This window comes from Kogia breviceps, chromosome 14 (assembly GCF_026419965.1).
Source record: "Kogia breviceps isolate mKogBre1 chromosome 14, mKogBre1 haplotype 1, whole genome shotgun sequence".
NCBI classification, from domain to species: Eukaryota; Metazoa; Chordata; class Mammalia; order Artiodactyla; family Physeteridae; genus Kogia; species Kogia breviceps.
The window spans coordinates 54827523-54855430 of NC_081323.1; the positions used below are offsets into that span (position 1 = coordinate 54827523).

The window sequence follows — 27908 nt, forward strand, 5'->3', positions numbered from 1 at the left end:
GCTACCAGAGACGCCTGTGGACCCCCATGGAGTTCGGTGACACTGGCTCCCCCGCCCCCTGTCAGGACACGCAGAGGGCGCTATGACTCCTCCCCCAACGAGGACGGCGGCCTCTGGGTCCCGTCTGTCCCGCAGGTCACCTCTGCCTGTCCTGTCTCTGCCGGCTGGGCGTCCGTGTCCCTGTCCCCCGCTGTGTTCAGCCTCTTTTTTGCCCCGTTGTGTCCCTGTCTCTTGTCTCCGTCTGACTGTCTCTCTCGGCCTCGGCCTCAGGACTCCTCCACCCAGGTCCCACCCGGAGGCCCCCCTGCACTCCTCCTCCGCCCGCTGGGGACCGGACGTCGTGCCCACGCGGGCGCGCGTTCCCAGGTCTACGCGTAACCCGGCGCGGTGGCGACTCCGGCGGGCACCCCTGCCGACTCCCGATGCCCCAGCCTTGCCCACAGCTGGGCCTGGCAGCCACCCGCCCACTCGCGCGCGCCCCCTCGCCTCACATCGGGACCGGTGCTGAGCCGGCGCATGCTCCTGCCGCCTCGCCTCGGGGCGTCAGCGCGCATGCCCGGAGCCCGCTGCCCCAGAGACCCGCGGGCGCCGCGGGTGGGCAACCGGCGGCGCGTCTCGGCGGGGGCGGGGCCGCGTGCGCGCTTGCGCAGAAAGGCCGACGCTCGGTAGCTTAGCTAGCTGAGGAGAAAACGGAGCGGCGCGGCCCCGGGAGGTGGGTTCTCGGCCAGCGCGGCGGGCGGAGGTAGGTGCGCGACGGCGTGGGCGGGGGCGTGACGGCCCGGCGCGGGGGCCGCAGTGTCGGGTGGCCGACTGTCACCGCGTCCCGGGCGTGCTGACGGAGGGGGCGTGCTGACGGAGGGGGCGTGCTGACGGAGGGGGCGTGGGGGCCTGGCTGACGGGCCTCCGTCCGAGCGGGGCGCGGGGGCCGGCGGCTGCGCGGGTGGCGGTTCCACGGCCCGCGCGCCCGGGGCCCGCGGCCGTCCGCTGGGCACTGCCCGCTGCCGCCGGTGCTGCGCCGTGGCCGAGTGCCGGGTAGGGCGCGACGTGGGGCCGGAGCCGATCTCGGCCCCGCGGGACACCACCCCGGAGGTCGCGCCGGCGCCCCTCACCAGGCGCTGTCGGCGCTCCGGCCGGCTCTGGGCGAGGCGGCGGTGGGAAGAGCTGACTCTGTGTCACTCCTTCCTCGGGCGCTTTCGGTCTCTGCGAGGTAGGAAATCCTCTTCTGGACTCGAAATTGCAACAGATTCTCTGATAACGTACTGTCTTCGAAGACCTGCAGCTGCTCCCGTCCTGGCTATACGCTTGCCCCAGGATGACACGCCGCCCACCTGCTGCCTAGGTATCTACCCAGCCTCTGAGCCCTGTCCAGCGGGTGCCTCCTGGGGTGGCCGCTGTGCCAGGCGGCAGCTGTCCGCCAGACTGTGCTGGGGACTGAAGCGTTTCTACAGGGCCCCTGGGCGCTGTGCTCTCTGAGCCTTGAGTAAGCACAGCTGGAGGTCGGGGATGGGCTGCACTCGGTCAAGGTCCTCTTTTGGCAAGGGCGCTGGTGGCCTGGTGGCCTTACTTGGTAGGGAACAGACGAGCGGTGGGCTTCCTGGATTACCACTTGTTGGGCTGACACTAAAGGCCAGAGGCTGTCTGAAGACCACCTGGGCAGTGCGGAGGCGCGGGTCAGCTGTTAAGATAGAGATGTGCCTGGGAGGCACAGACCTGGTGGCCGATGTGGCTGTGGTTGTGATGCTGGTGTTGAGGTCTTTACCCAGCTGCTTATTCCTAGTGAGGAGTTTGCCTGCCTTTCCAGGGCCAGTAGAAGGACTTGAAGGTGGTTTTCCTTACTTCTGTGTGTGTTTGCTCCCAGGTCTGCAGGAACATCTAGGCAATTACAGGGGGGAAAAAATCCCATTATTCATCAGATATAGCGCTTTATCCTACTTGAGGCCGAGGGCTCCCCTCCATCTTCACTTTCTAGCCCCAGCACAGAGTAGCCACCTGTAAACATTTACTTAATTGCCTTGAAGACAGGTGTGTTGGTTTTTTCTTTTTAAGGGATACAGGCTTGGAGAAACAATCCCAGGTAAGAAAAGATCAAGAAATCTCGCAGAAGTGTTACAGTTTCCATTTCTAGCCAGTGGTACAACCCCCACATATGCATCCTTTTATCCTGAAGGTTGGTTCTCATTTAGTCTTCTCAGCCCTCAGGTAAAGCCTGTATGAGAAGTGCTTATCCAGCAGCGAGTGCTCTGTTTAGAAGCTCATCTCTCCCTATGAACAGGGCTGGAGCCACGTCGCATTAATCTTTGCTCCCCCATTGCCTCATATGGAATGGGCCAGGGGTTCTCCCTGAATGGTTGTTGAAATGAACCAAGGTGCTAAAACTAATGCAGTGGTTTTCATCTGGATGAAGGGTGACCTTCAGGGGATGTAGAAGTAATCTAGTAATCTAGGCAGGTTTTTAATAATAACAAAATTCACCCCCTGAATTTGCAAGTTCACCTGCTGGTGAGCCATGCTAGCTGTCGCTGACCACACCTGCCAGGACTGTCAGCAGGCCAAGTGACCTTGGGCATGCAGTGTTGCGCCTAATTTTCATTACAGTCTGAGCCAATCTCAGAAGACATATTTAAGTGTTTGCGTTTAGATGGTTTCTGGTTTGAAGTATGTAAGGACAATGAAGCAGGTTATAAAAAAGCACTTAATATTTACCCTGTTCAATGTTTTACCTGTTTGAGCATAGCTTCTCTGTTATGACAACTCTGTGCAGGAAAAAAAAAAGGCCTTTTCAACTCGAAGCAGCAGTTTCAGTGGCTGTTTCAAGTGTCACTTTCCAAATGGAGATAATATCAGAGAAATAACACCTTGGGCTTTTCACTAAGGACCAACCTGAATTCATTATTTGATGATTTTTGTTATTCTTTCAATGCAAGTTTATCCAAATCATACTTCACATGATGAAGACTTGTGCCTGGTATTTCTGTGGCTACAAAGTTGAGTGAGCCTGTGCCCTTGAAGAGCTTAGGGTACAGTGAGGAGACGGGCCAGTGAACTGTGGCGCTGCGGTCGGCGCTCTCACAGAGGCAGACGGAGCTTGCTATGGGCACAGAGGGGTGGAGTCCAGCTGGCCTTTAGTGGGGGCTCCTGAGAAGGGCTCGAATTAAATTTTGAAGAACAGGGAGTTCCCTGGCAGTCCAGTGGTTAAGGCTCCACGCTCATTGCCAAGGGCATGGGTTCAGTCCCTGGTTGGGGAACTAAGATCCCACAAGCCTCGCGGTGTGGTCAAAAACAAAAAAAATTTTTTTTTTTTTTTTTTTAAAGAATGAATGGGAGTGGTAGGACCATATGAGGGAGTGAGACTTCCAGGCCAAGGGACGTTGTGTGAAGTACAGGAATACAGCTCCCACCCACCGGCTGTTGGGAGAAGGGCAGTGGGTAGCTCCGGTGGTTGGGGTGAGGAGAGGGAGATGAAGTTAAGGAGCTGGGCTGACGGCAGTCAGGAGACACCTTGAGTACCAGTCCCGAGTTTGCATTTTACCCTGAGAGTGGTGGGGAGCCGCTAAGGGATCTCGGGTTTGTGAGTGACTGGTCAGATTGTGCCCTCATAGGTGACCAGACAGTGGTGGCCATGGTGGGTTGGTGAAGTCCTGCACTGAGGGCGATTAACAGAACATGGGGATATACCTGGCGGGACAAAAGGCCCAGCACCAAGGAAGGGCAGTGGGGACAGAAAAGAGAGCAAGACCTTGAGACAGGTGGCTGCAGGGATGGGAAGGACCAAGGATAAAGGAGGACTTAGGGAACATTCCAAGGTTGGCTGACTGGCAGCTGGTAAGGCCGTGCCACACAGAGTGTGATGGAAGGGACAGGCCTGGGAGTGGGTGATGACTTGTGTGGAGATGTTGAGCTGAGGGTCAGTAAGAATTCCTGGATAGAGATTGGTCTGGAGCCAAGGAGAGCAAACACAAAAGTGTTCTGGGCACTACTTCCTGTGTGGCACTGAAGCCAGGGAGTGGGGTGATGTGGAGTGAGAAAAAGAAGACTGAACCCTGGAGATGCCTGATGTTTCATGTCTGTGGAGCAGAGTAGATAAGGTAACAAAAATCTGATTAATCTCTTGCCTTTTCGGGAGATGGGGGCAGGATAGTGGGCTTTTTATTTCTGTCCTAGAGCCCCTGTTTGTTGGTTAAACAGCAAAATGTAAGATACTAAAGGTGCAAAATCACATGATTGATTCCCGGGGCTTCCTCTCCACATGTGTGTTTATTTGCCTTTTGGGAAACTTCCAGATTGTCACTCATCTCAAAGGACCTCATTCCCCTCCAGCCCGACCGTTGGTCCTCTCAGGGCATTCTCACAATTAGATCTCTGAAAAAAGGCCTTCTCAGACCCAGAGATAGATCCAAGGTTGCAGAATTCTCTGGGTCCTGTCGCTCCCCTTCCAGGACCCCAGTTTCTGTGTAGTGCATCAGCATTAGCAGCAGGTGGGACTTTGGAAAGACTCTTGAAGATACAGAGGCCAAGTGTATAGTGCCCCCTCTGTAATCTTTCCCCCAGGCTGAGGGGCTGCACAGGAGAGGGTGAGGAAAGGCTGTTGCAAAAGGAGTTCCTCTTTACCCAAAGGAGGCGCGTGGCCCCCAGGGCTGTCCTGGCCTCTGGATAAGTGCTGTTAGCAGTTATCTTCGACTCTTAGGGAACCTGCTCACTTAGGCCTATGTGCAACAAGCTCTCCTTCTGTCTTGTGCAGTTATGGTCCCCTTCCTGGCCGTGGGACCTTATCCATCTCCCCTGGGTATTGCCCAAGGAGCTGCTGGCCGGGGTCACGTGTGCGCGATCATGGTTTCTCCCTCCATCCTGCCCAGCCTGCACTCTCCTCTTACAGGCCATTGAGAAGCCACTATACATGGCTTGGCCTGTTTCGCATAACCTGAAACTGTGTGCGCCTAATTGTTACACAGTTTTAATTGGGTACCAATTGATTACCGATGGGTGATTCTGTTACCAGTAAAAGCCCTTCCACTGTGTAGCATTCTAAATGTAGCTCATTACCTGTGTCCCACCAAAAGCTTCCCTGGCTTTTGTCCCTTCAGCCTTTCCTTGAATCAGATTGTCCTCATTCCCTAATTTTTCATCTGTAATTCATTTTTCAGCAAGGGTCATTCCCGCCTTCCTATCTTCTTAAACCTGTGGGCCTTCAAAGGATCCAGGGGTATACGTTAACTCCACTTGCCTCTGGTTTCTTTCCCAACCTTCCTGGGCCATCCCCTCCCCACCTCCCAGCCCACAGGAGCACTGTCCTTCCTCGGCAGCCTGGTGAACCCCAGGCCTCTGTCTTGGGCCCTTTGGCTTCTTAGAGCTCATGAAGCTGGGCTGTAGAACTGTCTTTGAATCTGAGCCATGAATGACACTCACCCGCCCCAAAGGGCTATGCTCTCCAAGGCCCTGTCCTGTTCGCATGCTGTTTCTGCTGCTTCCTGGACGAAGGCCTCCTCAGCCTTCAGGATCTAGGCCAGGCAGGTGCTGGCTAGGGAATCCTTCCAGACCCCTCTTTTCTTGTGGGCTGGGGGCCCAGACACCCTGAGCTTTTCTCTCATAGCATCTGAACCTGAGTTGGCATGGTCAGTACACCATGTCCCCACATCCAGAAGCTCATTGAGAGCTAGGACTGGGCCTTGAATCGTCAAATTCCAGCACTTGATACACTGGCGTTCAGGAAGTGTCTTGAATGCCTACTAAAATGATAAAACCTGCAAGATTCCCTCCCAGCCCAGCTCTGTTGTCAGGCCTAAAGATACTTGCTGAGAGCCTGCCATGTGCCCAGCCTTCCAAGGCACACCTATCACAGGCATCTTGCTTAGAATTCAGATGAGTCAAAATTCTAGCTTCTGACAGCTGGGTTTTCTCCCTCTGCTTCTCATTCTGTGTAGCTAGTTGGTTTCTCCTATGCCCTTGGGGGCTGTTTTCCCAGACCTGCTGTTGGGAGGACCTTTTGAACTCAGAAGATAAAGATCTTGAATTAGCAGAGCCCCTTTGCAACCCCAGTCCCTGCTTGTGGGTGGACCAAACCAGCAGTGAGCGGGGGCTGCTCATTGCAGTGGCTTCTTTGTTGCAGAGCACAGGCTGTAGGCACGGGCTTCAGTAGTTGCAGCGCTCGGGCCCTAGAGCACGCGGGCTTCAGTAGTTGCAGTGCATGGGCTCAGTAGTTGTGGCGCACAGGCTTAGCTGCTCTGTGGCATGTGGGACCTTCCCGGACCAAGGATGGAATCCGTGTCCCCTGCATTGGCAGGCGGATTCTTACCTACTGCGCCACCAGGGAAGTCCCAGCGCCAAGTCTTAACCACTAGACTGCCAGGGACATCCCCGAGTCCCTGCAGGAAACCTTTCGAGTGGCTAATATGGTTAGGACTCTGCCCTGCTCGGGTCCCATCCATAGGCTCAGTTGCCACTGGTAAGACCTGCATTTGAGCTTCCGGCAGCAGCAGATGGGCCAGCCAACTGGCTGCGGTGCTGTGACTAACGCCTCCTTAATGGTTACGCCCCTTTATACCTGGCACGTGCCCTCCCATTATGTGCCATCAGCAAAGGGCCCACTATCAGGTTCTGGGTAACTGGCAGCCTGGCAGTCACTGTGGAATGCCAGTTGCCATTAGCATTTGAAAAATCCCAGTGCTGCTTCAGGGCTGAGGCAGAGCCCAGCCTGCCTTCTCATCATGTGAAGATGTCTGCTGGGAAGGCAACAGGCCTAGAACAAACAAATTGGCAAATGGCCCTGTTATTTAAATTTCCCTCTTGGGCCCAAGTGGTTTGGGATTTTCCTGAGTCTCCATCTGTTTCCTTCTCTTGCTTCCTCTTTCTTGGGTACACTGAGTATATGGTGTGAGACACCTGGGCTTAAAGTCACAGTAGAGTAGAAGAGCTTGATTCATAAGCAGCTCATCACAGAGGCCTGCCAACTTCAAACAGACTTGAACAAGGAGGGATGGAATGTGGGGAGGTCGCCATGAGTCCTGCCTGTGAGGTCAGGAGTCTAGAAGGGCTGGTGAAGGAGGGGGCATTTGGGCCGAGGCTTGAGGCTTGAGGCAGACTGCCCCGAGAGGAGAAAGAACAGGTGTGTCCTGCCTTTCCCCCTTCCCACTGTCAAGACTCCTGAAGCTACCCTACCTAGAGGGCAGGTAGGGCCAAATCCTGAAAGGAGGTGGGGTGGGGCGGTGGGCGGGAAAGGATTTCAAGTGGAGAGCAGGGCAGAGCCAGTTGGGAGTCAGAGCTGAGCTGCGTTGGAGTCACATGGAGTGTGTGAAGGTGGGGAGACTTCAGGAAAGCAGTTGGAGGTATGGGACCTGAGAATTCTTGGCTGAAAAGAAGATGGATTTCTGCAAAAGGGACATTTGAGGGACAGGGACAGGAGCAGCAGCAGCCAGAGAGGCAAGGAGACAGACAGAAGGGGTTTCTGGAGGCCTGGGGAGAGGAGAGCTGAGAGCAGTGGGGTCAGCTGTGTGTGATTCAGGGAGATAAGGGCTCAAAGGTGTCTGTTAGGTCTGGCAGCCAGGCGTGAAGGGCAAGGGGGGAGACATACAACCTGCTCTGCCCTGGAGCTTGACTGGTAAGGAAAGAAAGAGGAAAGGCTTAGCTCAAGGGGAGTGTTGGGTGCTGGGGTTGGGGGTTGGGGGCCCAACCCCTGGAGGCCAGGACCAAGGGTTGGGGTGCAGATCAAGGGCCAGGGTCAGACAGGAGAGGATGCTTCTTGCCTGACACTGGGTTCTCAAGGAGAGTGGGAGATGTGAAGCTGTTGGCTAGTGTGGGGACCAGGGGCGGGTGCTGCGAGGCATGCTGAGGGCTGCCAGGTGGCTCCAAGGGCCACGAGCAGGGCAGTGTGATTTTTCTCTCTACAGTTGGTGTGTGGGCGTGGAGAGGCATGCCGTCAGGCTGGCCTCTCATGGGGCTTCTTCTGGGTAGCTGAGACAGGAGCATGGGAGTGGTGGAGCTGAGGCTTGGAGGGTCAGGTCTAGGCTGAGCAGACAAGGAAGTAAAGTCACAAAGGACTGGCGGTGTGGGGAGATAGAGTTATGGCGAGTGGAAAGAGAGCAGTGAAGAGCGTCAGGACAGTTACAAGAGAGTGGGGTGTTTGTGACATGCGCCCTCTGAGTGGAGGAGTTTCTGGGGCTGACCTGGGTGTAGATGAAGCATCAGAGATGTAAAGGTTTCTAAAGTTGAGGAGCTTTGAGCCAGGTCGGCCTGCTTGACCCTCGAATGCCCTGCAATGAGGGCAGCTGAGAGGAGGAGGCCAAGAACTGGAATGAAGTGTGTGGCACGTCCTGGGGAGACCCTGGAGAGAGGGGTGTCAGAGCCCTGGGGAGACCCTGGAGAGAGGGGGCAGGGTCCCAGGGAGAGCCCCCTGCTTTCTGGCCTGGAGGAAGGGTGCATTAGGGGAGAGGATGAGGAGGTGGGGGATTGTTTGCTACGAGCCAAGTTCCAGAGCAAGAAGAGAGATGGGAGTTGGGAGTGAGGTCAGTATAAAGCAAGGCAGCAAAGGAAGCGAATGTGGGGGATTGGTGACCATAGTCACCCCAATCAGTGACACTGTCACCACCAGTCATCTACAGAATTGGGAATCATCCTACTGCTGAGGCTTGGGCGGGGAGTTGAGTATCCTTGACCCAGGGCTCCAGACAGTCTTGAAGCTGTGTCTCCTAGGCCTCTAAGCAGATCCTTGGGAGTGGGGTTGGGCATTTCCCTGGCCTCTCCCTATAGATGGATGGGAGCACTGGGCCTCTCATGAGGAAGTCAGACTTGGACTTGAGAGGAAGGTCCCAGCCTGAGGAGAGGGTGGAATGCATCCTGCTCCAGGCCCCACCCACCCCACCCCTTCTGGGTGTCCTAGGTGGATGGCCTCAGGGATAACTCCCACCTTCCACCTCCGTCCACCTTCTCTGCCTCAGAGCTCCACCTACCATACCCTACTCACCAGCCCAGATTCCCTTCCAGGCTGTCCCACCCTCCCTGCTCCTCTATCCAAATACCCTGCAAGCAGAGCCACAGGCAGGAGGTCATCTGCTCTTCCCTGTCCTGCTGCCACATTCCGTGCCTGGCACCCTGAGATCTTATCAGGCAGTGACTATGTCCTGTAATTGCTGTGTCTTTCTCATCCCCAGACCTCACATACTCTGAGGGCTAGAGTGGGGCCACTAGTTGTTTGAAGGATTTGTCATTCTGCTGCATCCTGGCTGGGACCCATGGTCTCTGAGGGTGAGGGGCTCCCTAGAGAGCGTGTGCTCTGAATTCCACCGTGGGGAAACTTCCTGAGAGGAGCATACGTTTCTTGGTCACATGGAACTCTTCAGGCCCAGGACCTAGTGCCTCTCACTGCCCCTCCTTCCCATCTATTGCCCCGTTCTTGGCTGGTCGGCAGGGCTGGAACCAGCCTCCTTCCTCTTCTTTCTTTGTTTCCTGATCTCACTCTCAGGAAACAGATGTGGGATTGCTCAGAGTGAAGGGGAAGAACTGAGACACAACTGTGCAGCACCCTGTCCTGTGGTGCAATGACTAAGGCCCAGCCAGGCTGAGCCCCAGTTGCTCGGGCTATGAGCTATTCCTGCAGCCAAGGGAGAGGGTGGGGAGTGCTCAGGCTGGGCTGGGCAGGGGTCAGTAGGAGTGGGTAGGCTTCCTGGGGAGCACCAGGCTCCCTCTGCACAGGGCTGCCTCTTTCCACCTGGGCCACAGTTGGCTCTTTGGTGGCCTCCGGGTGTGTGGAGGAGCCATCTGTGAAGCCCACTGGGTGACAGAGGAGTCCAGGAGCCAGTGTAGATGTCAGGGGTGAGGGCTGGGTGTCTAGGCAGGACCTCAGCACAGCAGCCCAGGGTTCTGCCTCACCTGAGCTGCTCTGGCATTTGCCTGAGAGGCATCTGTGTCATAACAGGCACTTTAAAATGGAGCACTTCCTCTGCCCCACCAAAACCCCACCCCTGGGCCAGAATTCTCTGTTCTTTGCTTGGGTCTTTGCCCCCCACCCCGAACAGGTCACCTCATCTGGGGGAATCCACCCCATCTTCTGCATCCTCCCTGGCCAGCTCAGCCCAGCCTTCCTCCTGCTTCCACTTCTGGACTCTGCCCTCCTTCCTCCTCGGCCACCAGGGTTTTTTTCTGAAATGCAGATCTGATATGTCACCTTCTGCTTCGGCTCTTCTCCTGCTCCCTCTTGTGTGGGGGTGATGTCCGGTCTTCTAGTGCAGCTGGCATAGAAGGCCATCAGCCCCTCCTATCCCACCTCCGGTCACTCCCTGCCATCTCTCTGAGGCTCCCCAGTTTGCCGTGCTCTCCCTCATGCATTTGTCCCCAGTCCCGTCTTTGTACACTCAGGTACCATTGTCCCCTCTGTGGCACTCACACCGAGTCAATGCCTGCCTCGGTGATCTGCCAGTGCCCCGCCTGGGCTCTCGTAGTCTCACTGTGGATGCCGTGACCACTGGTCTCCTCGAGAGCTCTTTTACCCTCGTATCCCCGGTGCCTTGCCCAGAAAAGGAACTTCGTAGAAGTTTGTCAAATGAATAAAAGTTTGAGTCAAGGGGAGGCATGATGGGGTGCTGGGCCCTTTGGGAGAGTCAGCCTGTAAGGAAGGCATAGGGCCCAGTGTTGTTGGTTGGTTAAGATGGAATCACCCAGGCTTAATGTGGGGGGGTATGTCACATGCAAGTGAGTTTTTTTCAAATCCAGCTGTTTGGGAAAATCATGTTCCCCATAAAAAGGTGAGAAAGGCAGAGGTCTTGTGACTATCAGACCATGGGTAGTGCTTTGGTATAGCAGTGTGGCATCAAGAAACCAGCCTCAACTGGCTGAGGAGGGAGTGCAGTGGGGCTGGCCCTCCTGGGTGACATGTGCTCCTGAGATGGGAGAGGGGTTGAAGACACTTGTGGGGTCACTCTGGAGGCAGAAGTGGCAGGTATGGGTTGGAGGGGGCTCCTCCCACCCCACTGGCCGCCTCCCTCTTCCTGTGGGCACACTTTGGGGGTTCACCAAGGAGGGCAGAGTTTGGGTTTATTTGACCTCCCATAGGGTGTTCCCAGCCAAAGTATCATGTCACAGGAACTCCCCTCCTCAGAAAAGCTTCCTGGCCCAGGGCCCATGGGACTGCAGTCCTAGAGCTGCTGACGGGGCCCCCTAACACCCCTAAATAGAGATCACTTAGTTCCACTTAACGTTTTTATTTTTTTCTTTTTAAGGAATACTTGCTTTCCATTAGGTAGCCTGAAATCTCAAAACAGGTATAGTGTTTGTGAGTAAAGGGACATGATGGTGACTGGAAGGGGCTTCTGGGTGGGGAAGCAGTAGCACAGGCAGGGAAGGAGAAGAAGGGCTGTCGAAGAGGCCATTCGGAGGGACCATCCCAAAGAGAGCAGGGTCCTTCTCAGGCCCCTGGGAGAACCTTGGCAGCAGCCTCCTGTGGCTGCACTGCCCCCTTAAGGAGGGGCACAGTTCGGCCTCACCACAGGACTGATCGGGCATTGGCATTGACCTGTCTGACCCCATCACTCCCCAGACGTTCCTGAGCCAGTGCCAGGCCAGCGGAGCCCAAGGAGTAGTAACGACGAGAGACCCTCGGGACTTCTGAGCTGCCCTGGTGAGCCAGACCAGGCTGAGTGTCTTCTATAAACAGGCTCAGTTAATCCTCACAGCAATCAGCTTTTAAACCCGTCCGTTGGATCACATACCTTCCCTGCTTCCCGCTGCACTTAAAGTCCAGGCTCCTCCCCGTGCACAATCCAGCCCATGGATGTCTCCGCTCTTCTTTCTCACTGTGCCCTGGCCGTACTGGATGCCTTTCCCTTCCTGGAGCAGGCCTCTTCCTGCCTCGGGGCCTTTGCACGCGCTCTTCTCGTGGTCCAGAGTGACCTCTCCTCAGCTCTTCTGGCAGCTTCCCTCTCATCACTTCAGCTTGGGAGGGGAGCGGTCCTCCTGACAACCCTAGATGAAGTAGCCGCCACCCTCCAGACAACACTGCGTGGTGTCCCCACTATCTGAAATGGTCACTGTGTGCAGTTCTTGTGAGTCTTAACAGGATGCTGAGCGGAATTTTTCCTGTTTTCCCAGAATTGCAGGTTAGGCCCAAAGCTAAGGACAGAAAACACAAAGTTCCTTCCTACCTTCTAAATTCAGGGAGCTGCGGGCAGCTGGGGCCAGCCTCCTCCCACAGGGCTGATGGAGAGGTGCCACCCTGGAGCCAGCTCTGCCCCCACCCTCTTCTTCTGCAGTGAACTTGAGACTGGGGGGCGGGGGCGGTGCTCAAGGTGAGTGCAGTGTTTGTGATTAGAATTCACTCCCTCCCTCCCCTTCCTGAGGCTGATGGAAAGGGGTTTCCCAGGGCATTTGCTGCCAGGGCCCCTCTGGCCGAGAAGAGTGGCCGTTTGCCCTGGGCTGTTGCAGGGCGAGGGGGAGTGGGAGAGAGTGGGATGTGCCTGTGTGCGGGGTGTCACCCACACCCCAGCCAGTGAGCCCAGAGTAAGAGCTTAACCCACAGGTGCTGTGTGGGGATTAATATCTGTCCAGTGGCTCATATTCATCGGCTCCATTTTAGAGACAGGCACCAGCTGTTCAAGGAGGAGGCGCGGCTTATCTGAGGTTCAGCCCAACAAGTGGCAGAACTGGACTCTGAGCCCGGCCTGTCTGACTTTAAACTGGCTCGCTTCCCAAGTAAGCTCCTGCTTCCCTTCTCTACCACTGGCTGCCAGGCGTGGACCGGGGAGCACAGCCTCCTTCCTGGGCCTGGCACCTCAGTCAGGAGCTGGGGGACTGTGGGGAGCCGGTGGGGCCTTGTGTTCTGAGTAGGAGCTGGAAGTGTGGACAGTGTTGCAGGATGGCGGCAAGCTGCAGGTGGGACAGCTCGGGGAGGGTGTACCTTCACCTCCACATGGTGAGTGAGGGGCCAGCCCAGCGACTTTGTGTTTTTGATCTGTTTCCCATCTCCTGACTTCCCCTTCCCAATAGCCAGCTTAAGCCATCTAACTGGGTTATGGATGCGTGTCACATAAGTGCAAGAAAAAGGTTTTGAAGGACATGCAGTTAGATGTGAACAGTGATTACCTTAGGTAGAAGAGGGGGTAGGATTGAGGGGGTAACTTAAACAGGACTTTACATTTTTACTCTATAATTTGGTATTACTGGATGTTTTCATGATTATGTGTTTATGTAAAAAACAAACCAAACAAAAACCTGCCCTGACACCTGGCTTTATAGATGCCTAAGGAGGTCATCATAAGCCTTGTTTGCCCTGCTCCACAAACACCATGCTGTCTTTCAGGTGGGAGGAGACCTGCAGGGATCCAGGACCTCCTTCAGGGTCTTCTGCACCTGTCTTTGCCTCGGAGTCCCCAGGCTGCAACAACTTGCTACAACAAATAAAACGGTGGGGGACTTCCCTGGCGGTCCAGTGGTTAGGACTCTATGCTTCCACTGCAGAGGGCGTGGGTTTGATCTCTGATCAGGGAACTAAGATCCCACATGCCCTGCGGCACAGCCAAAAAAGAACAAACAAAAAGTGGGTCTACTTCTCCCTGAAGGTCCTTTCTGAAGGAATTTGCAAGGTGCAATAATCATTTTTGGAGTTTCCAGTTTAATATTCAACTGAATCTGAGGCCACTTGAGCAAGGTTTGGCACTGTCCTGCCTAGCTCTTATTCTGTTTATAAACATGTTTATTGCCCTGACAAGGAGTGGGTTCTATTTGAGAAAAGAGTATAGGCCTGGGGTCCCTCCAGAGGCTAGTGGGCTCAGAGCCTAGAACAAAAGATGTAAACTCTACAGGTAATTCACAACCTGGGGAAATGGGGGAGCCCTAACTGCCATCCCTCCCAGGACAGAGCAAACAAACCAACTGCCATTTGGGATTCTTTTCTGGGGAAGAAGGTTCCAGCACTGGCAGCACCTGGTCCTGCTGTGGGTAAGGTTTTTCCAGTGGGACTTGTTAAATGGGTGTTGTCACAAAACCTTATTTCTGTGGGAAAGTCCCTATAAAAACAGTATCAATGGATATATATCCAGGGACTTGAACAGATACTTGTACAGCTGTGTTCACAGCAGAATTATTCACAACAGCCAAAAGGTAGAAACAACCCAAATGTCTATCGACAGATGAATGGATAAACAAAATGTGTTCTGTCCATACAATGGAATATTATTAGCCATAAAGAGGAATGAAATTCTGATGTTGCAGGGAGCAAGGATGAATAGGTGGAGCACAGGATATTTAGGGCAGTGAAAATACATTTTATGATACTATAGTAAGGGTACATGTCATTTTATATTTGTCCAAACTCATAGTATGTACAACACCAAGAATGAATCCTCATTGATCTATAGATTTGGGTGATGTGTCAGTTTAAGCTCATCAGTTGTAACAAATGTACCATCTAGTGGGGAAGGTTGATAACAGGGAGGCTGTGCATGCGTGGGGGCAGAGGGTATGTGGGAAATCTCTGTACCATCCTCTCTAGCTGTGAACCTAAAACTGCTCTAAATAATAGTCTTAAATTCAAAAAATACATTCGAATACATGCTATAAACATAGACGAACTTTGAGGACATTATGATCAGTAAGATAAGCCAGACACGAAAGGACAAATATTGTATTATTCCACTAATATGAGGTCCCTAGAGTGGTCAAATTCATAGGAAGTAGAATGGTGGGTAACAGGCTGGGGGCCAGGGAATGAGGAGCTCGTGTTTAAAGGATGCAGAGTTTCTATTAGGGAAGATAAAAAAGTTCCAGAGATGGATGGTGGTGATGGTTGCACAGCATTGTGAATGTACTTAATGCTACTGAACTGTATACTTATAAATGGTTAAAATGGTAAATTTTGTTAGGTATATTTTAACACAATAAAAAAAACCCTACCGTATCAAGGTGCTTTCTCAAGACATCTTGAACATAACAGGTTTTACATTACAATTCTTTCCACTCAATATTTTTAAAATGTTACTTTTTATATTTTCAGATAAATGTTTTTGATGCAAGCAGAACCGGAATGATCTGGTCATTTACCAGAACTCACTGAAGCAAACCCTTGTGATAACTCCAGACAGTGTACCATCCCAGGTGGAAAGGTTAGTCTGAGGTGCATGGGCAGACTATTATACTTTAGTGTTGAGGACAGTAGCCTTTGGCAAAAACAAATGTCAGATTGCGGTATTCTGAATGGTAAACTTCTGTCTTGCCGTCCACATGCAACCAGAGACTCTCAAATAGCACATTTTATCCTTTTTTTTTTAGTGTCTGCATGAATCTCAATAGTTGCCCATAATGGAGAAACAGCACCAAATCCCCCAATACTTCTGGTTCATTTGGTTCCAGAAATGTCTATTTGAAGCTGTGACACCTTCCATTTATTTCTCAGCCCTCATGTCTACTCCCCACCACTGAGTTTTCTCTGGAATACCTGCCTGAAACTTAGCTATTATTTTTAGGATGTTAAGAGCTGGCCTCCAAATTGCAAGCCAGGGGTCCTGGAGCAGAGTAGGTGTGTGTCTTCCTCATGATACACAGCTGGTTAAAGACCTGAAGCCTTTGAGAACTGAAACGCAGCATCTGTTGACTTCATGGTGTCTTCTTGACTAGCTACTCCTTTTACAAGGCCCCCAGGCTGCAGGATGAAGCATGGGGGCCCTGTGGGCAACCCACCCCCGAGCAGAGAGTTGTTTACAGTAGAGTCAGCCTCTCGAAGCCCTTTCTCATGACCCAGAATCTATGTGACTTCTTCCAGTATCTTCATAAGCCCCATGGAAAGAAGTTATGCTCCAGAGTTTGTAGTGAATTCTCAGAATATCCACTTATCTTAAATGGAAGCCCTACTGATACTTTATAGAAAGACTAAAACAGGACTTCCCTGGTGGTGCAGTGGTTAAGAATCCACCTGCCAATGAAGGGGACATGGGTTCGAGCCCTGGTCCGGGAAGATCCCACATGCCGCGGAGCAACTAAGCCCATGCGCCACAACTACTGAGCCTGTGCTCTAGAGCCCACGAGCCACAGCTACTGAGCCCGCATGCCACAACTACTGAAGCCTGCGTGCCTAGAGCCCGTGCTCTGCAACAAGAGAAGCCACCACTATGAGAAGCCCCCGCACCGCAACGAAGAGTAGCCCCTGCTTGCCACAACTAGAGAAAGCCCACGCTCAGCAACAAAGAGCCAAAACAGCCAAAAATAAAAATTAATTAATTAATTAATTAAAAAATAAAGTATACAATTCAATTTTTAAAAAAGACTAAAACAAAAACATGTTTTTTTTTAAAAAATGTAAACCTTTATACACGCGTACTAAGCATGGTTTTTAATCCTGTAGGGTATGGGATGGCAAACAGGTTAGCAGAGAAGCCTCAGACAGAGCGCTGGTGGATTTAGCTGCTCTTCACCCCCTCCTGGCAGCCCTGGGCCTCCTCCTGGGCACGCCCTGCGCTATGGACTCCCCGGGCTACAACTGCTTTGTGGACAGAGCTAAGATGGATGCCACTATCCAGGACCTGGGGCCCAAGGAGCTGAGCTGCACCGAGCTGCAGGAGCTGAAGCAGCTGGCGCGCCAGGGCTACTGGGCCCACAGCTACACCCTGCGGGGGAAGGTGTACCAGCGCCTGATCCGGGACATCCCCTGCCGCACGGTCACACCAGATGCCAGCGTGTACAGTGACATCATCGGCAAGATCGTGGGCAAGCACAGCAGTGGCAGCCTGCCCTTGCCCGAGTTTGTGGACAACACGCAGGTGCCCAGCTACTGCCTGAATACAAGGGGTGAGGGCGCCGTACGTAAGATCCTGCTGTGCATCGCCAACCAATTCCCTGATGTCTCCTTCTGCCCCGCGCTGCCTGCGGTCGTGGCCTTGCTGCTCCACTACAGCATCGACGAGGCCGAGTGCTTCGAGAAGGCCTGCCGCATCCTGGCCTGCAACGACCCCAGCAAGAAGCTAATCGACCAGAGCTTCCTGGCCTTCGAGTCTTCCTGCATGACGTTTGGGGACCTGGTGAACAAGTACTGCCAGGCAGCCCACAAGCTGATGGTGGCCGTTTCAGAGGACGTCCTGCAGGTCTATGCGGACTGGCAGCGCTGGCTGTTCGGGGAGCTGCCCCTCAACTACTTTGCTCGCGTCTTTGACGTCTTCCTGGTGGAAGGTTACAAGGTGCTGTACCGCGTGGCACTGGCAATCCTCAAATTCTTCCACAAGGTGAGAGCTGGGCAGCCGCTGGAATCAGACAACGTGAAGCAGGACATCCGCACCTTTGTCAAGGACATTGCCAAGACTGTGTCTCCTGAGAAGCTGCTGGAGAAAGCGTTTGCTATCCGCCTCTTTTCTCGGAAGGAGATTCAGCTCCTGCAGATGGCCAATGAGAAAGCTCTGAAGCAGAAGGGCATCACCGTCAAGCAGAAGAGGTAGGCAGGGGCTGCCATCAGGGCCTGAGTGGGGCGGGGCTTTGGGGGAATGCATTCTGGGTGCTTGGGGCCTGAGCCTGTCCAGCCAGCCATCCGTGTGTGGATAGAAAGCCACGGGAAAGGAGAAAGGGCCTTCCTGGCTACAGCCACAGGCTGCTGAGGCAACTGTGGGCGCAGAAGGCATAGGGTCCTGTCCCTGGGTACAGGGGCCATGGCTGAGATGGAAGCTGGTTGCTGACCATGGCCCCAACAGGTCCATCAGTGAGCCAGGCTGTCCTTGGGTCATTTTAGAGCAGCTTCTGCTCCACCACTCCAGCTCTGGGCTCCCTTGCTGGCCATTCTTGTGGCTGCTGAGCATGGCCCCCTGCCCTGAGCACAGGCCCCTGGGGAGCAGGCGTGGCAAGGGCCCATGGTGTCCTGAGACCTGGGCACAGACGCTGTGAGTGTACTGTAGGTGTGGAGGCCTTTCTTGCAGGCCAAAGGCAGGCATATCCTGGGCATCAGTACTTGCAACTAACCTCTCCTTGTCTGTTTTATTTTTCTTCCTCTTCTCCATGTCTGTTGCTTCCTCCTGTTTTTCAGTGTTTCACTTTCCAAAAGGTAGGTCTGGAAACCATGTCTCCACGCCTGGCTTCCCTCTGTCTTCCAGCCTGGCTACTTGCTCTGGCTCTCAGAGCAAGGCCTCAGAGCCTGGCCGAAGTTCAGGCCCTGTCTGTCTGCCTGTCGGTTCTTGGCTGGCCAGGAAGCATTGTCTTTCAGAGCTGACTCACTCTCTATCCCCATTTATTAGAGAAAAGGTGCTTTTGTCCCCACCCAGGCTGGGCGTTCTCCTGTCTGTGTAGCGGGGTGGGAGCAGGACTCCAGGGGGACAGCTCTACCCCGCTTCTTCCTGAGGGGCCCTAGAACCAGGCTCTGACCTGGCTGAACAGGTGATATATTTCCTCCAGGCTGAGCTCACACAAGAGGCTCTGCACACCTCCAGGGTGGGGGGCGTGGCCAGGGGCTGGGGTCGCAGCTGTGCTCTGACCTCTTCCCACTCCCCCAGACAGTTTGTGCACCTGGCTGTTCACGCAGAGAACTTCCACTCAGAGATCGTCGGTGTGAAGGAGATGAGAGACATCTGGTCATGGGTCCCTGAGCGGTTCGCCCTCTGCCAGCCCCTCCTGCTCTTCTCTTCGCTGCAGCACGGGTACAGCCTGACCAGGTAATGCCCAGGAGGCTGGGAATGCTGGGCCTGCCCTCCCAAGGCCCCAAGGTATGGACTCCAAGGGCCAGACAGTGCAGAAGGGGTGGATGAGCTGTGGAGTTGCCCAGCTTTTTCGTCCTGTCCCCACTTCCGGAAGGTCATGGTGGGGCTGGAAATGAGCTTTCAAACATGGGCACCTGGGCAAGGCCCTGTCTCTTCCTGGGGGGCCCTAGAATTGGGAGCCCCTTTTCTGGGCACCTCTCACTCCCAGGCCACCCAAACTTCAGGGGTAATTACGTAGCTCCAGGCCCCCACGTAGGCGTTGTGATGACGCGGGAGGCAGAGTTTCCCCCCGGGAACTTACAGAACTGTCAGGACAACTTGAGGCGGCTGGTCTTGGTTCACTACTCCTCCACCTCACGTCATCAGTCCACACGCCAGGTCCATGTTGGCCCTGTGGGCTGTGCCGGGCCCTGTGCAGGCTTCCCCCAGGGCACACTGTCTCCCAGGGTCACTCTGCCAGGCGTGGCCTCCCCCCTAGAGCCTCATTTGGCAGGTGGCTTCTGACCCAAGCTCTGGCTTGGGTCATAGGTGATGCAATCGGGGCTGGCCCAGCCCACACAGCAAGCACCAGAGCTGCACTGACCTGGCCCCCATCTCTGTGCAGTGTGGGAGGTCTGCTGAGGGACGGCTAAGCAGGGCCACCAGGGATGCCAGCCAACCCCTGGGCACCTGGTGCTGGCACAGCGGCAGCCTCAGGCCTCCTCACATGCTTCTCAGTGCTGCCCAGCTTCTGAGGACGTTCCGAGCTTTCCTAGAGCAGGGACCTGTTCCTCTGGTTCTTGCTTCCCTGAAGCACCTGGCACATGGCTCTGTCTGCTGGGGGCCCTCTGCCGTGCATCTTCTCCTCTGTGTCACACCAGGGCAGAGAGTCCTGGGCCTTTGACTGCTTGGCCTGCGGGACTCCTGGCCAGGGCTCCATCTTGTCTGAGAAAAGTGCCTGGGCCAAGGTGTTACCATCCAAGCCACTGTGCCTGGTCCCTGGGAGAGGAGGACAAGCAGTTTCCAGGTCCATCCACCCCCAGACAGCCTGGGGCAACAGAGGCTGGCTGGAGGTGGCACAGGGAAGGGTTGCAGGTATGATTGTTACTGTCAGGACTGGCATGTGTGGTCTCTGCCCCCAGGTTCTATTTCCAGTGTGAAGGACACGAGCCCACCCTCCTGCTCATCAAGACCACACAAAAGGAGGTGAGGAAGGACCAGAGGGAGCTTGGGGTCCTGGCCTCTGATGAGCTCTGGGGGAGTCTGTGCCCCAGAGAGGATGGGTGTTCCCCAATAGCCCCTACCCAGGCTCCCTAGGCTTAGGGGTGCAGAGCAGGGCCAGCCCTCTACAGAGAGGTGAATCTAGCCTCCCCTAGGACCCCCTAAGTACCCAGAGCCTCCCTGTTTCCCCTTGGGGTCCAGGCCCCCAGCCTGACACAGCCTGGCAGTTTAGAGGACCTTTGCAGAAATGCCTAGTGAGTGAGGCCTCACCTCCTCCTGCAGTAGTTGGCCAGTGCCAGGTGAGTTGTCTACCTTCACCTGCCTCCAGCCCCTGACAGGTAGTTCTCAGGGCCTTGTTCTCTGCAGTGCTGTCATCTGGAAAGTATCTAAGATGTCTGGAATAAAGTCAGAGCTCACGCGCCCCAATCCTGGGGGTGTGTGCATGAGATAGAGGCTCCTCGTTCAGTGGCTCCCAAACCTGCACCTTTGGGAGTTTTAGTTTCTTCACCCTGTTACAGAGTGTGCGTCTGGCTCTCCAAGAGAAGCCTGGGCATCTAGGTTATAGCAGATGACTCTGATTGTCAGATACTTTGGGCAAATCCTGTAGCCACTCAAAGGAGTGACTCTCTGATGGTGAAATTAAGCACTTTGCTGGCTGATGGGAGGGTTGGAAAACGTTTCTTGAGCAGGGGTGCTTCCTGGAAGCTTCCATCTGAGGGGCCTCCCTGGCGCTGATGCCCAGAATCAGAGTGTGGATATGGAGCTTATTCCCATGCTTTAGGGCCCAAGAGGGAAATGAAAATATCCCAAGTAAGCTGATGGCGGCTGAGGCAGCCCCTGCGCATGCTCACTACCAGCCCCACGCCCTCCAAACTCTGACTTTCCCATATTACTCTCCAGCCCTGGCCCTCAAGTGGGGGGGGGCGGGCGCTGTGACCACAACACCCCCAGCTGTGACTGTACCGTGGCCTCTCAGCAGGTCCTGAGTGAGGGGACGATCCTGCAGGCAAGCAGGGCACAGCCTCACCCTGGGGCCTTTCTCCCCAGGTGTGTGGAGCTTACCTGTCAACAGACTGGAGTGAGAGAAACAAGTTTGGAGGCAAGCTGGGCTTCTTTGGGACCGGAGAATGCTTCGTGTTTAGGGTGAGTGGGCCTCCCTATGGGAGGTCACCCCCACTCATGTGACCCTGTTTACTTCCATCAGAGCTGTTACCCTTCAGGCTAACCTCCCCGTCTCCTTCTGGTTTGTGATCATTAGACTGTGAGCTCCATGAGAGCAGGCAGGCCCTCATCTGCGCTGTGCGGCACCATCTCCCAGCCCCAACTCGGGGCCTCACTCAGGGCACTGACGATGAATTGGGTGGGGTGGGGGGGCGGGAAGCAGGCAGGGGCCCTGTGGGTGCCATGTGCCAACTCCTCATGCTGCCCTTTTGCCCTCAGCTGCAGCCCGAGGTCCAGCGCTATGAGTGGGTGGTCATCAAACACCCGGAGCTGACCAAGCCTGTGTCCTTGGAGTCTACCACCATTCTGTCTTCGCCCTGCCACTCTGTGTCCTCAGACCCTGCTGACCGCCTCTCGCCATTCCTGGCTGCTCGACACTTCAATCTGCCCTCCAAGACGGAGTCCTTGTTCATGGCTGGGGGCAATGACTGCCTCATCATAGGTGGGTGCCTCCCTGCACCTCAGGCTGGGCTCCTGTCTGCCCTTGGTCACTTAGCCTGGGGGGAGGGTATGGGATCATGGGTGGCTGAAGCCCCAGGCCAGCTCTTGCTGAGCCAGGTGGTAGGTACCTCACCTGAGAGACAGGCAGAGCCCCTGTCATGGTGGAGGAAGGCAGCGGTATTGTTGGGGGTGGAGCATGCATGCGGGGCAGGTGTGGGGACCTGAGGCTGCGTGCTGGGGAAGTGGGCTCACTAGCAGGGTCTCACCAGGAGCCGGGGCACTTTACAGAGTGGAAAGCCAGCCCCATGGTTTTAGAGAGGCCTCTGGCAGGTCTGCGCAGGGACGGCTCCAAGACTTGCCCTGTCCAAGTGGAGATGCTCAGGAGCAGAAGGAGAGCCCCTCGGGGGCAATGCTGGACAGCAGGCAGTCACTGACCAAGCATCCCACAGGTGGAGGGGGAGGCCAGGCACTCTACATCGATGGGGACCTGAACCGGGGCCGCACGGGCCACTGCGACACTTTCAACAACCAGCCCCTCTGCTCTGAGAACTTCCTCATCGCTGCCGTGGAGGCCTGGGGCTTCCAAGACCCTGACACCCAGTGACAGGTGTGAGCTAACGGTGACCGAGCTGCTGCTGTAGGGTGGGGTGGTGGCCAGGCCCTTTCTTCAGGGAGGAGGCAATGAATGAAGACACCCCCCCGTGCATGGGCACCATCAGGGTGCAGCTGGGCTCTGGTGCTGGGCTGGGCAGTGGTGCCAGGACCTCAGCTGGCCAGGCCTGTCCCTCCTGGACCTTCTCAGACCTGCCCATACTTGCTACTGTCTCCACCTCGGACTCAGGCCCTGGCTGTCCTCTGTGCAGGCATCCTGTGCCCAAGACTGGAGGGGTTAAGTCTTGCAGCCCCTGAGCCTTGATTCTGTGGGGTGAGAGGGGTGGGGGAGATGAGACTGGAAAGGCAGAAGGAGCCTGCCCCTTGAGTGTGGGTCCATGGCACCCCCTGCTGGTGCCTCTGAGCATGGCTCCCAAGCAGGCCCTGCGGCCTCCTGCCGGGCCTCCTGCTGGTGGTTCCCTAGGGGTGTGTCAGTCTTGGGAAGACAACAGGCATCCTGGGGACTATTCCTTAGCAGAAGCATCTGCCTGAAACTTCTGACTCAGTTCCCTCCTCCCCATACTGGCCTTCTGGGGGTGCCTCTCAGACAGGAACGGCAGGGTGAAGGTAGGGAGGGCAGGCTGTGTGCAGGGCTCTGGGCCCCTCCCGAGGGAGGGGCGAGGGCCAGTAGGATGAAGGGCTGCAGGGGACAGTACGTGTCCTTGTGTTTCCACAGAGCCTGATGCTTCTGCTGGGCTTCAGTGTATAGTCACGCCTAAAGAGGTCGCCCAGGGAGGGGCCCTCTGTGACTGACCCCAAACCAGCCAACATTTCCAGGGGCCTGCCTGGAGAAGCCTGGACCCCTGGAACCTTTTTCAGCCCTCCTCCTCTCCAGCTCGGGCCCTCCTTAGCTCCACTGCAGTCCTTGCGGCGGCCCCATTTTGCTGCAGTGACGTGGCCCAGGATCCTGTCCAGACCCTTCAGCACGGTGTGCTGGCCTCGTCCAGCCCTACCCACCTCACCTTCATTGTGCTCCACACACCCTCCCCAGCTCCCTGCCCCCGAGACACCTTCCTGACGCACCCCTCTGCATGGCACGAGTTCTCCCTCTGTGTCTCTCAGGGCTGTGTGAGCCCTGCAGGGAGTGGCCCTCCCACCCCATGACCTCCCTCAGCTGGTCCTGAGGCCCTGGGCACACCCCTAAGGAAAGAGAGGACAAGCGGACACCCAAGGGGCTGTGCCGAGGCCATGACAGCCTGGGCCACAGTTGCCAGGGGGTCCTGCCTCTCCATGTCCCCACATGCCACGCCTCTGTCCTCCACATCTTGCTTGCTCTTCCTGTGGGGTACTCATCCTCCCCTCCCCACCTACTCAGATCCCCCCTGAGCCAGGCCGAAGTGATACAGAAGGAAGGACTGGGAACCCTGTGTGGCTTTGGGCAAGCTGGTGAACCTTTCTGGAACTCAGTTTCCCCAGCTGTAAAATGAGGCTAGTCATCCTGCTGTGCTGTCCCCACAGGACTGCTGAGAGGCCCTGAGGGGCCAGTGTGAATCCCTGTAAAAGGGAGAGGTGTTGGGAGGTGGTGTCACAGCTTACCCCCACACCAGACCCTGCAGCCCTCGCTGCCCCCTATCCTCGAGCCCCCACAGCCCTCACCTGTACATTGGTGTTCATTAAACACGGTCTCGTTACATGAACTCCAGGGATCCCGAGTCTGGTTTCTTCAATTAGGGGGACCTCCCGGGGCTACCCGCCCCTGGGCATGCCACCGAACGGGGTGCAGCCTCCTGCTTGTCAGTGTTCTATCATGGGAACGTTGAAGGCCTTTTAAAAGCACAACCTTTCAGAAGCAGCTGAAGGGATACCTGAGCGCTATTTGCATGGCCCCCTCTGCAAACTTCCTGAACTGGGGTGTTCTTTTTCTGGTAAGTCCAGAGGATTCTCTGTGGCTGCCCCAAGGGCCCCAAGAGGTCTGGCCCAGGGAGGGTGACTGCTGATTAGTCACGATTTCTGTATCATGAGGTCTTCATGTGTGCATGCAAAATATTCAGTTTCTTTGAATTTCACATCTCCCAAACTTTTCTGCTAAACTAAAAGGTATGTGGTTATTATCTTTTTTATTCTTATTATTGTCCTTGTTATCTGATATTAGGTGTTAATATTCTCTATTATTTCTTCCTGATTATTACTAGCATTTTATGTTAGAAATTAGCCAAAGTTTTATGGATTTGCATAATGAATTATTTGTTTTTCTAGAAACATTTAAAAATTTATTTTAAAAACAAAAAATTAGGGACTTCCTTGGGGGCACAGTGGTTCAGAATCCACCTGCCAATGCAGGAGACACGGGTTCAATCCCTGGTCCAGGAAGATCCCACATGCCGTGGAGCAACTAAGCCCATGCGCCACAACTACTGAGCCTGTGCTATAGAGCTGCAAGCCACAACTACTGAGCCCACGAACCACAACTACTGAAGCCTGTGTACCTAGAGCCTGTACTCCGCAACAAGAGAAGCCACCACAGTGAGAAGCCCGCGCACTGCAACGAAGAGTAGCCCCCGCTCACTGCAACTGCAGAAAGCCCACGTGCAGCAGCGAAGATCCAACGCAGCCAAAAATTAATTAATTTTTTTAAATTTTAAAAATGAAAAAAAATTGAACATAGATTAAACCAGTTCATTATCAAAGTGGACTGTATGCATTCAAGGCTTTAGAAAATCAGTTTTTCAGAAATAATTTGTAATACAAGAGTAAGTCATTTGTATTTTATGAGTTTTTCAGTTTACTGAATTAAAATAAGTATTTTAATTTTTCCTATTTTTATAAGTTCCATGCTTATTATTTTTTCAGGTTTTCAGGGCAACTTGTTTTAGAAAATTCTGAAGATTCCACAAGGCCTTCAAATTTCTTTTATCTATTTCCTGAAGCCACAGAGCCTTTATAATAGTCTCCTTACATACTTTATGTTTAGTAGATTCAGTTTTTGTCACTTTGTTTTGAAATAATTTTAGATTTACAGAAGAGTTTCACGGATGGTATAGAGCTCCCACAACCCCTCCCCACCCTCCCCCGGTGTTAATAGTGCATGTTTATCAAACCTAAGAAATGACCATTAGTACGATGCTGGAAACTTAAACTACAGTCTGTATTCAGATTCCCTCAGTTTTTCTATAGTCGTTTTTGTTCCAGGAATAGATTTCATTTTTATAACTGTTTACGTCCCCACATTTTAATTACATCCTGAATGTCATTAAGTTCACGTGACTAACACCGGTCAAAATAAATTGCCATAATTAGACCATACAGCGACTGCGTCAAATATGTATTCCTATATCTCAACAGTCCTCCTCCAACTGTCGTGTTTGCACAGAGAAGTCGCCAAATGAGGCAGGAGTGCCAGGAACACCTTGCAGGTGCTTCACCCTACGATGTCAAGTTAGGCAGAAAGAAAAGTGTTTGCATGTTTAAAAATAACCTGTTGTAAAAATAAAAATTTATGATCTTCGTTATATACATATCAGACTGTGCTTGAAGTTAGGTGCAGTGTCATGTGACTCATGTCTGGAGCTGAAATGCCTCCCATGCATGCAGACCCACTCATTTCACCCGACCGCGTGGAATTTATCAACACCGCACTTGGCGACCAAGGAAGCAAAGTCAGTGGACACACTGTCACACAGACACTGACCCATGATGTGACATGGGACACACCAACTAACAAAAGCTTCCTCCTTAGACCGCTAAAGCCCAGGTGTGGCTGCTCAGTTAGGTTCCCCCATTAGATGCGCCTCTGGTTGCAGGGAGCCTGCAGGTCTGATCTTGTCCAGTGATATGGTCGATAACGTGGTGTAGCTAGCTCAATCCAAGCTATCCCCGCCCCTGTTTTTATCTTCATACAAAGATAACAGGAGCAAACCCCTGTCCTGTTTCACCCTGCAGTGTGTTGACTGGCAAAGGACACGTTTTGTCAAAAGTTTACAAGCTAAAGATCGAAGGGAAGAGCTGTGTGAATAATTTTACCTTCTTGTTCTTGTCTAGGATGGTTATTGGCTGAAAAACGGATTACTGGACTGACACTTTGGAGCATTTAAATGAATGTTAAAAAAAAATTTTGAGGGGCTTCCCTGGTGGTGCAGTGGTTGAGAATCCGCCTGCCGATGCAGGGGTCACGGGTTCGTGCCCTGGTCCGGGAAGATCCCACATGCCGCGGAGCAACTAAGCCCGTGAGCCATGGCCGCTAGGCCTGCGCATCCGGAGCCTGTGCTCCGCAACGGGAGAGGCCACAGCAGTGAGAGGCCCGCATACCGCAAAAAAAAAAAAAATAAAAAATAAATAAATAATAAAAAAAAAATTTTTGAGGACCTTGTGGAAATACATGTAGTGAGCAAATGTGTAACTTTGAAGCAAAATCTAACTTTGGAAAAATAAGTGATTTAGTGATATGTTTGGTCAGTGTTAATTTTGAGTCCTAAATAAAATGAATGAGAACAAATGGATCAACATCACTGTGAAGTATTTGACGTGAAAATGTTTCAGTGGGATGGGAATTCCTGAAGGAACCACTGGACATGAATTTGAGGGACTGCATTAGCTGATCCTGATCAACGGGGAGAAGTTTCTTCGTTCCAGAGATAGATCCTCTGGTGCCAACCAAGTCTTCCCCTGATGGATTTTGTCTACTGTTTTTCACAGCACCTGGCATGTGGACGTGCTCCGTAAACGTGAGGAATGGCCATCAGGAAATGTCGCCCAAACTTGTCCGTCCAGAACTGCAAGGATCCCTGTCTGTGTAAAACTCTGTCAAAAAAGTCATGCTCAATTCAAAATAAGCATATTCTATCTGGAAGTTTATAGAAGTCGCTATGAATGTCTTTTCTAATCCCTTGCATTTTAGTTGGGTGTGCATATACAACAAACACATAAGACCTATTTTCTCTGCCACGTGCACACGCCCGTCCTTCAGTTCCTCCCAGGGCCGGCAGATCGCCAGCAGCCCTCCCATCCTGCTGGCAGCCATGGTGGCTCTGTCCCGCTCTTGCCTTCTGTCTTCTCCACACTGGCGGCTGGACACTCACTCCTGCTGCTCCCCCTTCCTTTGCCGTTGCCTTCCAAGACCTGCATGTTCCCGTCATCCCTTTCCTGCTGCCACCCTCAGATAGCCTGGCCCAGGTCCCAGAAATCCTGGGCTGGTAGGGGAAGAGAGGCGTGGCCCCAGTGCTGCCAGCTCTCTGACACCAGCTGTTTCAGTTCCTCTTCTGAACGAAGAGCCTGGGCCTCTGGGCCATTTCCCATCCGTCAGTGGGCTGCATGCCCCTGCCCCAGTACCCCTGTCCTGTCGGCCTGTGAGAGCAGGAGCCCCCCGTGGTCCTGCCCATGCTGGTGTCCATCGGACAGTTCTGGATGGGGATGGCCGTGCACCTGTCTCACGTGGCAGTGTGTGTTCCTGGGGCCTGCGGTTGGCGATGCCCCAACGTTCCCTGCAGTCCCTTCTTACTGTAAGTGGGCTTAGGCCCATCTTATGGTTGACATTAAAACACTGTGACCCTGGGACTTCCCTGGTGGTGCAGTGGTTAAGAACCCACCTGCCAGTGTAGGGGACATCGGTTCGAGCCCTGGTCCAGGAAGATCCCACATGCCGCAGAACAGCTAAGCCCGTGAGCCACAACTACTGAGCCTGCGCTCTAGAGCCCACGAGCCACAACTACTGAAGCCCATGCGTCTAGAGACTGTGCTCCGCAGCGAGAGAAGCCACTGCAATGAAGAGTAGCCCCCACTCTCCACAACTAGAGAAAGGCTGCGCACATTAACGAA

The 27908-nt window shown here is 54.1% G+C and overlaps 1 protein-coding gene across 20 annotated transcripts; it reads left to right on the forward strand.

The window, feature by feature from the left end:
* The first annotated feature begins 573 nt into the window (after nucleotides 1–573).
* On the forward strand, nucleotides 574–26597 carry TBC1D24 (TBC1 domain family member 24). 20 transcript variants are annotated; one of them, XM_067013952.1, is made up of 14 exons: nucleotides 595–742; nucleotides 11522–11602; nucleotides 12073–12269; nucleotides 12557–12672; nucleotides 13280–13384; nucleotides 14972–15080; nucleotides 16316–17395; nucleotides 17978–17995; nucleotides 18441–18599; nucleotides 19766–19829; nucleotides 20892–20987; nucleotides 21285–21507; nucleotides 21956–22113; nucleotides 22834–25610. In XM_067013952.1, exons 7-13 carry the CDS (start codon nucleotides 16431–16433, stop codon nucleotides 22108–22110), a joined length of 1680 nt encoding a protein of 559 aa, XP_066870053.1. In that variant the 5' UTR covers nucleotides 595–742; nucleotides 11522–11602; nucleotides 12073–12269; nucleotides 12557–12672; nucleotides 13280–13384; nucleotides 14972–15080; nucleotides 16316–16430; the 3' UTR covers nucleotides 22111–22113; nucleotides 22834–25610. The 20 variants fall into 20 exon arrangements, 19 of the variants coding, with proteins under 19 accessions (XP_066870061.1, XP_066870066.1, XP_066870067.1 ...); XM_067013954.1 differs by lacking the exon at nucleotides 595–742 and adding an exon at nucleotides 1214–1339; XM_067013961.1 differs by lacking the exon at nucleotides 17978–17995 and having other exon boundaries at nucleotides 594–742.
* Nucleotides 26598–27908: the final 1311 nt, after the last annotated feature.

What these genes read in the sequence shown, in the direction of transcription:
- TBC1D24 (XM_067013957.1), top strand. Translation starts at nt 16,431, where the DNA reads ATGGACTCCCCGGGCTACAACTGCTTTGTGGACAGAGCTAAGATGGAT. An exon ending in TCAAGACCACACAAAAGGAG is followed by an intron (nt 19,830 to 20,891) that starts GTGAGGAAGGAC and finishes CTTTCTCCCCAG; the next exon opens with GTGTGTGGAGCTTACCTGTC. An exon ending in CAATGACTGCCTCATCATAG is followed by an intron (nt 21,508 to 21,955) that starts GTGGGTGCCTCC and finishes AGCATCCCACAG; the next exon opens with GTGGAGGGGGAGGCCAGGCA.